Source organism: Pectinophora gossypiella, chromosome 14 (genome assembly GCF_024362695.1).
Source record: "Pectinophora gossypiella chromosome 14, ilPecGoss1.1, whole genome shotgun sequence".
Taxonomy (NCBI): Eukaryota; Metazoa; Arthropoda; class Insecta; order Lepidoptera; family Gelechiidae; genus Pectinophora; species Pectinophora gossypiella.
The window spans coordinates 8,538,407-8,550,284 of NC_065417.1; the positions used below are offsets into that span (position 1 = coordinate 8,538,407).

At 36.2% G+C, this 11,878-nt stretch overlaps 4 protein-coding genes across 5 annotated transcripts; 2 read left to right on the plus strand and 2 right to left on the minus strand.

Annotated features, from left to right (window-relative positions):
• The first annotated feature begins 19 nt into the window (after positions 1-19).
• LOC126372628 (uncharacterized) lies at positions 20-1,475 on the plus strand. The gene is made up of 2 exons (XM_050018455.1): positions 20-336; positions 956-1,475. Exons 1-2 carry the CDS (start codon positions 229-231, stop codon positions 1,244-1,246), a joined length of 399 nt encoding a protein of 132 aa, XP_049874412.1. The 5' UTR covers positions 20-228; the 3' UTR covers positions 1,247-1,475.
• On the minus strand, positions 1,456-5,976 carry LOC126372626 (coiled-coil domain-containing protein 93). The gene is made up of 10 exons (XM_050018453.1): positions 5,798-5,976; positions 5,498-5,706; positions 4,981-5,248; positions 4,698-4,859; positions 4,498-4,545; positions 3,941-4,233; positions 3,548-3,667; positions 2,697-2,926; positions 2,063-2,183; positions 1,456-1,956 (listed from the first exon to the last, which is right to left on the minus strand). The coding sequence occupies exons 1-10, from the start codon at positions 5,879-5,881 to the stop codon at positions 1,725-1,727; spliced, it is 1,767 nt and encodes a 588-aa protein (XP_049874410.1). The 5' UTR covers positions 5,882-5,976; the 3' UTR covers positions 1,456-1,724.
• A 152-nt stretch (positions 5,977-6,128) lies between these two features.
• Positions 6,129-9,928, plus strand: LOC126372422 (ubiquinone biosynthesis protein COQ9, mitochondrial-like). Of its 2 annotated transcripts, XM_050018159.1 has the most exons (6): positions 6,140-6,385; positions 8,448-8,800; positions 8,887-8,978; positions 9,052-9,172; positions 9,299-9,511; positions 9,757-9,928. In XM_050018159.1, exons 1-6 carry the CDS (start codon positions 6,358-6,360, stop codon positions 9,790-9,792), a joined length of 843 nt encoding a protein of 280 aa, XP_049874116.1. In that variant the 5' UTR covers positions 6,140-6,357; the 3' UTR covers positions 9,793-9,928. The 2 variants fall into 2 exon arrangements, with proteins under 2 accessions (XP_049874114.1, XP_049874116.1); XM_050018157.1 differs by lacking the exons at positions 8,448-8,800; positions 8,887-8,978; positions 9,052-9,172; positions 9,299-9,511; positions 9,757-9,928 and adding an exon at positions 6,487-8,317 and having other exon boundaries at positions 6,129-6,385.
• A 66-nt stretch (positions 9,929-9,994) lies between these two features.
• On the minus strand, positions 9,995-11,645 carry LOC126372424 (suppressor of cytokine signaling 2-like). The gene is made up of 3 exons (XM_050018161.1): positions 10,827-11,645; positions 10,363-10,665; positions 9,995-10,284 (listed from the first exon to the last, which is right to left on the minus strand). The coding sequence occupies exons 1-3, from the start codon at positions 11,306-11,308 to the stop codon at positions 10,140-10,142; spliced, it is 930 nt and encodes a 309-aa protein (XP_049874118.1). The 5' UTR covers positions 11,309-11,645; the 3' UTR covers positions 9,995-10,139.
• Between the last annotated feature and the right edge of the window lie 233 nt (positions 11,646-11,878).

An 11,878-nucleotide genomic window follows, 5' to 3' on the forward strand; every position in this document is an offset into this window, starting at 1 on the left:
AGACGTCACCGACCAACACATCGACACTCGTACACACTCACGCGCCGCCACCACGTATGCCTGCCTACCTGGCACAGTTGAACAGTTCACTCACACGACCACACGCTCGCGGTCTCGCGGCGTGATCGCTGTTCCACTTGATTACATCGCATCACCAAATATCGTTAACAATGTTCTCCGTTCACCGGTGACTGTATCCTCTATCTCAAGTGATCAGTGTGAACAAATATGCCGTACGTCATGGTAATGGGCAGCCTGAGCGCGCCTCACCTGTCAAAGGATGAAGGCGCTACTGTGTACGGCTTGAACAGTGAAGAACGGGCGTCTTTAGTGCAAGTAGGTACCTACCTTATTAATTTTCGTAGTACTTAATTACCAGCAATTAGTTATATATAACCTACTATAAAAACAGACGTCGTCACGTCGTCTGTCCTATTACAATTATTACGTAGGTAGATGGTAAATAAATCAAATGGAAAAACCGAAGTATATCCCTTCCAAAATGTAGCTAACTGATAAATAAATCCACTAAGTACTTAAATTCTTTAAAAATAATTATATACCTACAGGAAGCCGTAAATTGTAGTATAAATAAATCATAGATAAAATTAAATCGAAAAATTCTGACTTGGACGGGATTTCAACTTGCAGCTCTTCACATAGACAGGGGAAGAGGATCCAGTATTTAGTGTAATATTGCGATCACACAGAAGCCATTAATCAAGAATTGAATAATAGTGTAATAGTTAACACGCTCTCTGAGGAATCCCGAAATTCCGTCCGATTTATAACGTTTTTGATCAAATCTTCCCTTTGTGGAGTAATGCTACAAAGAAACAAAACCCTTGTAGTGCCTTTACAGGGTTCCTGTTTGTACTATTTTTTATTTTTAAGACCTCTGTAAAACATCAGGAATGCAATAAATATCTTATCTAATTAAACGATTGTTTTTCAGGAACTAAATTCGTCGTTCGGCATTCGAGTAGCTACGGCTTCTGAACAAGACAGAACAGTGAAAGTGACACAGAAGGGCCTCACACTAGTGGTGGTGAACCGAGTGCACGGCTTGCTGGGCTACGACGTGGTGTCTCACGCGATGGCCATGACCAATGCGAACAGGGAGCTGGTTTCCTTCACCATGTACAAGAAGTCCACCAACCACAGTCATGGTCATCACAGCCACGGCCATGGACACAGCCACGGCAGCTCGCACAAAGGCCACAGCAATGTCGTTACGCTGCTTTGACAGCCGGCGCCTTACGTAACAGGCCAACATCGTGGCTCGAGTGCTGATCACCGAGACAACATTCCTATTTCGTTAGCTATAAGAATATATTTTTTTAAAGGACTGTACTTCTATAAAACTATTTTAAGCGCATGATTTTTATACTTACAATGAAGTCGTTGTGAACCAGTATTTTATAATGTAACAGGGTTTATGAAATAAATTGAATGTTATTTGAAATCGGAATAAATTATATTAATTACTAATCCTTAAAGAACGAGGCGTAACCAAAACAATATAAAAGCTATATCAGTCTTAACAATAACGTTAATTAAAATTCGATAACATGAGTTGTTTCTCTGTAATTTAAATGAATAATAATAATTATAAATGTAGAAATTGGTCTACTATTATCAAGACTAGATAAAATTATGTCTGTGATAAATACTAGTATATTGGCTCGAGTTTATTGCACTGGAGTTTGAGTTTGTCTGTCTAGTCAACTATGTTCGTCTCTGTACTTCTGTCTTCCCTCTGCGATCTTCTTCAAGGCCGCGGCATACTGTCGCTGGATGTCCATGAGACGAGAATACTCGGCGTGTAACGCAGTCTTTTGTTCCTTCTCACTTTTGTACTTCAGCTCAACCTTTCTGACAGTTTGATTCACCCATTCAACTATCGATTCAAACTGGTTCATAAATTCCTCTCTCTTTCTAGTTGATGACATGGCTCTGTAAAATAAAATAGAAAATTACAGTACAGTTTTTTGTACTTATATTAATTATATTTGTAGCAATGATATTTAATTTGGTTGATAGCTACAAATTAGATACTTACTCTTCGTAATTATCCAATATAGAGTTGAGCAAACTTAACTCCTTTGAGGTATATAGTTTTACTTCATAAAGCGTATTGTAAAATATGTAATACTGCTTTGTTTCTTTGTGTTTTGAGGCCACTGAAAATATTAAAAACTTTGTATCAACCTGACATACACTATACCTCACACACTACCACCACATACAATACAATACACGTCTGCCTACCTACATTACATATATAGGCGTGTTGCTATGTTATGTTCAATGCAGGACGGAAGAGGCAAGTCACAGGAACTGTAACCTGGAACCTTACAGAGGACAGCAGTAACTACCGGGCGGAAGGCAAGAGGGAAACCACTGCCCTATTTTTATCAAAAAAATTTAGCACGGAGAATGCTACACCGGCAAGAGGGTGGCTCTTAAATTAGTGATGATGCTATGTATATAGTGTTATAACCTAACATGCTGATATTAAATTAAACTCATTGAAATGTCTATAGGGGTACGACGAGATACAAATAATTGGCAGACTAATCTCAATACTTTTGGTACCTTCATAACAATTTAACCATAAAAACCGTATAGTCAACTTCTATGATATATCTATTTCACATACACAAGGTATGAAGTCAAGTGTGTATGATGTTTACCTTGGTTATAAAGCTCTATAAATCTCTTCTCATATTGCAACAGTTCGGCTGTACCGGGCACTTCATCAATGGCCACTGAGTACCTCTGAACCTCGCGATTAACATTCGCTAGTTCCAACCTCATGTTGGCAATGAAATCTTTCATCTTCTGTTCTCTATCTCTGAACTCCTTCAACTCTGCAGGTGTTAGGGGAGTATCTTCAATCTTTACGTTTGGGTCTTTTGCCAATCTGTAACAGAAAAGTCATCTTTAGCCTGTGTTAAGGTACGAGTTGGGAGCGGACGATATGAGGCAGTAGCGGACGACGTGTCGCAGAGACATTACTGGTTTCTATTTATTTCGAAGAAATATCTTTCATTTCCAACGACATGTCGCCGCTATAGAAATACATAGAAACCAGTTGTGTCGCTGCGACACGTTCGTCTGCTGCTGCCTCATGTCGTCTGCTGCCAACTCGTACCTTTAAAGTGCAGTTAGTACTAAAGCATAAAAAAATATACTACATATAGAACAGGAACTCTTCACTCCGCAGCAATTCTTATCGACTGCCGAGATAGATTTACTTCCGTCCCTCTGGGTCTCACTTTAGTCTTAATTGCCCTTATTTGCTAAGGAGTAAGGGAAAGCTCGCGCGGATTGCCTGGCTTGCTTGCACTTACGCGGTAATGCGGTAAACAGTAGGAAGGAGAGACGACTGGACTGGGGTGTGTCTGGGGTGTGACTAAAGTTTGAAAAACTCGAGGAAATTAAAATTGCAATAAAATCATAAGTAGGTAAAAAATGGATTGTAAGCTAAAATGCAACAAAGACATAAGCACTTGTTCAAATAGTCGTAAAGTTAGTGAATTACCTCAATTCCTCCTCAAGTTTCTTGTGTTCCTTCTCTCTATGTTGAATCACTTGCAGCAGTTCATTCCTTTCTCTGGCCAATTCTTTTAGTGATTTATAGAACTCCTTCACATTTTTTTCACTGAAAATAAATACAAAAATATATTTATAAATTATTATAAAACAAGCCTGTAGCTATATCCCATTGTTGGGATGGTCAGAGGTACATACACCCATCGCAAGACTAACTAAGTACCCACCGTGTTTTCTGTTAAACCAATGTGACAGGTGGTGAGCCTTATCGCAGTCTGTAAGGTCGAACCAACTGTGTTAGTGAAAACCGTACTTAAGATAAATTAATAACTCACTGGTGCATTGGTTACCAGAGTAAAAAGAATATCCCAGTTACATGTACCTGTGATCATCAATAGCCATCAATTTAAAAGTTATATTTCTCAGTTTTTCTGATATGTCGGTATATTGTCTCTTTGCATCCTCCATCCTAGCTTCATGGTCTCTCTTCCTATCTTCTACTTCCTTCTCCATCGCCTCTATGGATTTAGTCAGCCGGTCAACATCTTCCGAGTATTTGAGCTTCTCACTTTGTTCTAATTCCTTGGATACTTCCCCTGTGAGTTCCGATTGTAACACAGCATAGTGGATCTTTGTGTCTGCAGAATCCTGCTTGTCTTGTTTGATTAAATCAGTCTGAAAATTTATAATTAATAAATCAGGCAATCAATATTACAAACATATAAGTAAACCAAATTAATCTAAGGCTGAGAAGATGATATAGCAAAGAAAATAACTAGTTTTCAATTACTGCCTAATTTCTTTTTAAACTAATGTTTAACAAATATATACAAATATAAAAAAATATATTATATGAATTACTAATCTTTTTATAAATTATTAAGATTATAACAAATATTTATAATTTATAAAGATCCTTATAAAGTTATATACACTTACTTCTGTAGTAATTTCAGATGGGTCTGCTAAAGTTTTTTCATAATCATACTGAAAAAAAAAATACAAATAGAATATAGGACAAAAATATAGGATAAAAAACTTTTATGCTAATGATGTAAATATCAACCTCTATTCAACTGATTACCCAACCAACCAACCAATATTCAAGTGAGGCAAAACTAACAACAGTGAGAACTCACCAAGAAATCTAGGCCTTCATCTTTCTTGGTGTCATCCTGAGTGGTGGAGACATGGAGTAACATGCGCTGGTCATATTCTGAGAGTGTTGCGTTCACTTGCTCCAGCTCATTAGTTGGTAAACCTCCCTTCCTCTTCCTAACACGACAAGGCTTGTAAAGATTCTGAGGAGATAAAAAATAATAGAACAATTTATTAAACTAGTATTGACTTAAGTAAATCAAAATGCAAAAAAACTATATTTGAAAGTATTAATGACTTTAAAATAGAATTAAAAGACACTACCTGAACAACACTGAGGTTCCTCAAAAGCTTTTCCTTCAGGAGAAATTCAGCTCGATCAGACTCAAAAATATGGTCTTTATCATACTGCAGAACAGCAAATTTACGTAACTCATCTTCCTTGGCTACTCGGAATTCACTTGAGTATTTTATGAGCCACTGCACTAATGGATATATGTTTATGAAATCCAACCCTTGGATTTGATGAGGCTCTATTATGAAAGGGCACTTCATGCTTGGTAGAACTTTCACAATTTTCTCAGTTAATGCTCTAAAGACAACACAAAACAATTAGTAAATATACTATTCTTTTGCATGCTACAAGAATTTGTGAGATGAGAAAAAACAGCTAAAAGTTGAAAAGCTTGAAAGCTCATTGTAGTGTGGATACTTAGTCCATCTTACAATGTATGTTATGTTAGTTCCTTAAGTGTTAAGAACTTGTATGATTACTCATTCTGCAACAGTTTCAAAAAATTTAAACTATCAGACAAGTCAAATAGGAATTAAATATATTTACATTTTCTTGCCAATAGTGAGGTTCTCTTCAAACAAAAGGCTAACATCGACATCGATGTCGCAAAGTTCGATGCACCAAGTGAGCCCGCCAACAATTTTGTCAAAAGCCGACAATCCCTGCAGCTGCGCGCGGTAGTAGCCGGCAGCGACCAGCGCGTCCGATATCTCGTGCCATTTCACCAGCTGCTCTGCGTCTTCTCGCACTTCGACCTAAATATATCGTTAAAATAAAATTATACTTTAAACATAAAACCTTCTACAACCACCCCTTTGGAGAATACAAAATGTTGTTACTTATTACCTCTTTTCCTTCATGATCTACTCCACTATAGATATTCATCAACGGCTTACTACGTGTAAAAATATTTTTCTGCTTTGCTGCCATGGTTGTAATTACTATGGAAAACTAGACATCTAATTTATTCACATTTTATTAAAAAAATCACTATAAAATCGGCTGTCTTTCACAAAACTTATGACTTTGACAGTTCTGTTTTTTTTATTTTTTAGGTTTGTAAATGTTGAGTTTTGGTACATACAGTACCGATTTATGGTTTCTGTGCATTTCATTCGGTCTGACTTCCGCCGTGAAATGTATGTGTGTGTGTATGTGTAAAACTCAGTGTAAAACAAAGTGTGAAATGGACAATATCGTTGTCTCATTCGAACGAAATGCGTATTGTGTGCGAATGTCAAATGATTGTCAAAAAATCCAGAAAAACCAAAATCAAATGTGTGAAATTAAATGCTAGTTAACCTTGTATATGAGTTTTGCATTTTTGAAGGACATTAAAGCGGATAAAAAAATAGAAAACCGATATATATCCGATAAACTTCTATCTACAAGAATAACGATACAACATGAGTAAGTTACCGGGACTTCTTCGATGTGAGTATTAACACATTTTCTTATAATAATACGAGAACTTTTGAAGAGAAACGCTGTTCGCGTAGAAAGTGTTATAATACAATTTAGGTACTTACTTTCAGAGTTCATTGGAAATCGAACTCTTACACCATCTTAAGTCATGGAACAAAGTGTAGATGTTGTAGACCTAGTGTCTAGCCTGTTGGATTCAGGAAAATACAAAGAAGCCCTTAGTGTGCCAAATGATGAAAAATACGTCAACAGCTTTAAGGATAATTGCTGGGATCTGATATCTGTTGTCATAGGCAAGATTCAAGATGACACTATTGTTATAAAGCCATCATTATATGGTACTTGCGAAGAATTACTTGCAATGATTATACAGAAGTCTGCACCAGAGGAAGCACTTCTAGAATTCATAGAACAGATAGAACTGGCTAAAAATGATGCTCAATTCAGTATTATTTTGCAACCATTACAACAACTGCTGAAAAAGTTGTCTGCAAAACGAGGAAGATCACTGGAATGGTGTTTGAATTCCATTAGCACATATATTGAAACTATTCCTACTCCAAACCATCAACTGGAGGGCAAGGAACGTCTATTGATGGATTCTGACAACAATGTGAGAAGAATTACAAAAGTTTACACTTTAGTGCCTCCATTCTACACTCCCTTTATCAAGGAATTAGATCATGTTGATATGAACATCAACACTAAACAAATAATAACAGCATTTCTGATTAGTCTTCTTGGTAAACCATTGATACATATAGACTTGGATCCAGATTCAAATGGCATGAGTGAAGCTAGACAAGCCTGCACCACCATAATTCAAGATATTTGCATATTAGAAAAAGATATTCTTAAATTTCTGGTCTTGATAGAAGTTTGCTACAAGGAGAGTCATAAAACTAAGTCAAAGGCATCAGATGATGAAGACGAGAGGACACCTTATGAAAACAGAGATAAAATTAACATGACTACTCTTTCTGGATTGTTTTATTGTGTATTTTCAGGCCATTTTCAAATTCCTGAAGCAGCATTGCCTCAAGTATATTCTAATGAGTATGTTGTCCATACTACAATGTTATCTGTAGTTCATTTGCTGAGTTGCCCTGAGTATGGACCTCTTGCTAAAGCTATTTCTCTGTGTAAGGCACTGCTCAATAGATTTTCTTCAAATATTACACATAGTTTACCTGTTCCATCAGTGCATTATGATTTAATCAAGAGTTTGGTCAATATTGCCATTTATTCAAGTTTTGAATCAATTCGTAAGAATGCTGTTAAATTGATAGGTTCTCATATCAGTAAATTTGATTTTAAAGCAAGATGTATGCTCATAAAATATTTACTGGATATTGCTAACCATTCAGGTATGATTGGTTATGCCATTACTTTGTATAAGAATTCAATTGATGAAGCATTCAATAATGACAAACTGCCAGAATGCTTTACAGGGGCTCAGCTTATGAACATGATTAAAAAAATCTGTTACTTACCTCATGGTGCAGAATCTGATATGGTTGAGTTAGCTGACCAGATAATAACAGCTCTGAACTTTTTGCGATATCTAGCAATAAAAGATACAGAAAATGCAACTGGAATAAGAGACTGCTTTTCTACAATTGAAACAGATTACTTGGAAAAATTGAGAACTGGACTGAATATGTCTAAAGCACATTATGAAGTAAAGCTTAAAGATATTGAAGAGGAAAAGAATCAACCTGAAGGGAAAATTGAGGTTTCTATCAATGTTGGAGGCAATATCTTGGATAAAATACCCACAGAAAACAAGAAAGAAATTGTAAATTCAGCACTAAATGCCTTCCACTTGATCGAGGGGCTCGTAGCAAGATTGTCTGAATGCATAAATATTAATAAACTACAAGGGCTTACAATGGATGTGCAATAAAATGATAATGTTTTAATAAATCATTTATTTTTTGATTTTACATTTTTATTTCATACCTTTTTAGTATTTACACCTATACATTCTAATTGGATGTACTAATTAGGCATAGCATTAATCCATTCAGAAGTAAGCAGATGTATTAAGACAATTTAATTTTGTCGACAGCATTCAGGAATGGCCGTAGATTCATGTTGCCGCTCGTATCTCCTCGTCTTACTAACATCCCAAGATCGGTCAGAAATTACTGTCAAACCCTAGAGAAAGATGAAAAAATTGTTCCGATGATTGCAATCGAAAATGAGGAAAATCAATATGAAGAGTCTGTGAAGAATAGCATTTTAGACAAAGCTTTGGAGTATGTGCCAAAGAGTGGATGGTCAGTGGAGTCGCTGAGCGCGGGAGCTGAAGCCGCAGGCTACCCCGGCGTCAGTCACGGCCTCTTCCCTAACGGCGGAGGTGACCTGGTTCATCATTTCAATGTTAAATGTAATGAACTTCTAGTTGAACAAATGAGTAATGTAAGTTCACAAACATTATCTTAAGATACTTACTAATTTGTTTGTAATGAATAAAATCAAAATATTCTCTCTCACTCTATATCCAGTGGCCCAAAGAAGATTTAAAGGATTCACGTGTTCCTGTTAAATTTATAGAAAATGCAATAGTTGCTAGACTGCTGATGATTGAACCATACAAGTGAGTAAATGCATAATTTTGCTGCTTGCTTATAATGTTTATTTTTTTATGTGGTTTTTCTTTCCACTTTTAGGAGCACATGGCCAAAAGCTATGGCAATTCAAACACTTCCAAACAATGTACCCAATTGTTTAGCGACATTACTTTCCTTAGTAGACGATATTTGTTACCACTCAGGAGATCGCAGTGTTGATGTAAGTAAAAACAAAAGCAGGTAATGAAAGTTAATTGTGTATTGATGAAAATGAATATATAAATCATTGCCTGTTTAAGAAAGAGTGTTTTGAATATTGACTTTACAACAAAATTATCTTTTTCAGTTTAACTGGTATCTTCGACGAGTGGGTCTGGCTGGCATTTACAAAGCTTCAGAGTTGTTCTACCTAACCGACAACAGTCCAGGCAGCTCTGCTACGAGGAGTTTCGTACAGTCGCGCATCAGAGATGCTCAAATGATACAGGCTGCCCTCAATCTGAACCCAGTGTCTGCAGCTGCTGCTGCCCCCCAGACGCTATCGGCCGCTTTTGTTACGGTAAGCAAAAACAATACAATTTTTAGGCCTGCCAATGAATAAATAGATAGTCAAGTCAAAAAGATATAACTTAGTATTTTCAAGATAAAGACCATTGATGTATAAATATACTCATTGATTAAGACAATGAAAAGAAATATATCTCATAATTAAAAACATTCAGTGACTATACATACATAGTCACGAAATATTTTAGGTGCAAATTATTCTTGAAACTGAAATATTGTTTTTTTTATATATTTCAGGCTAAAAACATACTGGGAATAAATAGCTTAAAGTAATGAAGTAACATTGTATATATGTAGTTATGTTGTGGTTGGTGCATCATAGTCCAATGGAACAGTGTGAGTAGAAGATAATTCTATTTTTGTGTTACTACCAGTATTTTGTAATTTAAATAAATATGTGTTAACGTAACTATTGTACTTTTATTTATCATCAACATCAAGGTACATGATCTACATTGTTGAAATACAGTAAAAGTAAGATTACATAATCACGTTTATTAAAATATGTTTTGTATAAAATTTTATGAACACTTTTTACATTGTTACAAATTACAGTGACAGTTCATACACAAAGAATATATGCATTGAACATTGAAGGCACGCTGTTGATTACATTATACCTATACAGGTACTATGTAATCACTGCCTTTAGATATGTAGGATATTAAATTTGTTGGTAATGGTAACTTATCCCACACATTCGCAGAAACAGTTTGTCTTATAACAAATCTGCAAATCATTTGGAGGGAGTCCAGTCTTGCAAACCTGAGAGAAGAAAGTAAGTTATACTTATTGGGAAAAGTAGGTATAGTAAATATAATAAATAAATAAGGAATTATTTACCTGTTCAGAGGCCTAGCCAACTTGACTGGCATCTCAGCAAATATATTGGAGTTGTATTTAACATCCACAGCAGCACAATGTTCCGATATTCGATTAGCTGGCACAAATGTTTCATTGTTGAGAGAAAACAGACCATTTGCATGGCGGAGTCTTGCATGTAGAGTGCGGCCCACACATCGGAAGGAGACACATAAAATGTGACGAGAGTCATAAGAGTCTCGAACAAGAAATACATTATCCTGCTGTCCTGCAAGCAGTTCTTCAGCTTCACTTGATGTGATGCCGCCCCAGTACCAACCATGTCTACAAAAATAAAATTAGTTTTTAGGCACATAGATTCCTTTTATTTATTCCTAAAAGACAATTAATGATATGTTTATGTATGGGAATGGGGGAAGACAATTAGAGAGGCCTTTGTTCTTCAGTGGGATACTGATGGTTATTGTCTAATAATTATTACTTACTTGGACAACTGGCAATATATAGCGCAAGTCTCCAATGACGCATGTTGGTGGTGTCCTCTAAGAACAGAGTGGCCATCTGAGTGTTGGCACTTGAGAGTTTGTTTATTAGATTCAGCCTCTTTCTTGCTTTCATAGCCTATAGCGGCTCCTAACCTCTTTTCAGTAGACGTAGACGGTTCACTGGACTTGGTTAAGCTGCAGTATTCATTTTTATGACCAAAATATCTTTGTAATGACCTTACACTGCCTGTGATAAGGAGTTTGTTCTTCCAAAATTTCACAAACATATTTGTGTTAACAGAAGGCTTTCGTTCCGGTAAAAACACACAATTAACAATATCTGCATTGCTCAAATCTCTTTTGTTATCGATAGTTCTCTGTAAATGTTTACATTCCATTGGTTTGAGCCATTTACGGAGACAACCCGTTGTAAGCCATTTGCGACGATTGCAATGCGTACATCTTTCGTAATTTTTGTTCATTTTTTATTGACATTGAACTCTTGAATATTTATAAAAGTCTAGTTTCCCGTGAAATTACACAAATTGCTTTACTTTATTCGTTAATTTCAAGAATTTAGGTTGCAGCAGTCAAACACTTTGACGTTTATTTACAAGTTTTTTTTTCCTCCGCATTCGCACTACATCCTTTTTTTTTTGGTTATTTTGTCCATGACAGTCGCACTCGCACTACTACTTCCAAGTCTACCATCGGAATCGGATAAGAACCGTAGTGTGAAAACGCCCTTATTAGAAATTTAAATCTGTCTCCTCTGCTCTTTTTTTTTATATCCCCGACTTCCCCGAGCGAGCTTCGACCGAATGACAGCTAGAGCCCGTGTCACGAAAGAAATCCCGCGGATTTTAATGGAACTAATTGACAAGTCCTAATAATTCTGTGCAGATACTGCGATACTAGCGCCGCCAAGGGCATGAAACTTCATTGCCTGGAATGAATAAATGGAATGGAAACCAAAGCTGACTGAATCAAGGCTGAACTGATCAATAAATGAGAGAGACAGAAAAATAACTGGAACGTACGAAAAAAGCAGT

Coding starts and splice junctions, on each gene's coding strand:
- LOC126372628 (XM_050018455.1), top strand. CDS start 229: ATGCCGTACGTCATGGTAATGGGCAGCCTGAGCGCGCCTCACCTGTCA. Junction 337..955: donor AACGGGCGTCTTTAGTGCAA/GTAGGTACCTAC, acceptor ATTGTTTTTCAG/GAACTAAATTCGTCGTTCGG.
- LOC126372626 (XM_050018453.1), bottom strand. CDS start 5,881: ATGGCAGCAAAGCAGAAAAATATTTTTACACGTAGTAAGCCGTTGATG. Junction 4,234..4,497: donor CATCTGAAATTACTACAGAA/GTAAGTGTATAT, acceptor ATAAATTTTCAG/ACTGATTTAATCAAACAAGA. Junction 2,184..2,696: donor TATAGAGCTTTATAACCAAG/GTAAACATCATA, acceptor TAATATTTTCAG/TGGCCTCAAAACACAAAGAA.
- LOC126372422 (XM_050018157.1), top strand. CDS start 6,525: ATGGAACAAAGTGTAGATGTTGTAGACCTAGTGTCTAGCCTGTTGGAT.
- LOC126372424 (XM_050018161.1), bottom strand. CDS start 11,308: ATGAACAAAAATTACGAAAGATGTACGCATTGCAATCGTCGCAAATGG. Junction 10,666..10,826: donor ATATATTGCCAGTTGTCCAA/GTAAGTAATAAT, acceptor TTATTTTTGTAG/ACATGGTTGGTACTGGGGCG. Junction 10,285..10,362: donor TTGGCTAGGCCTCTGAACAG/GTAAATAATTCC, acceptor TTCTTCTCTCAG/GTTTGCAAGACTGGACTCCC.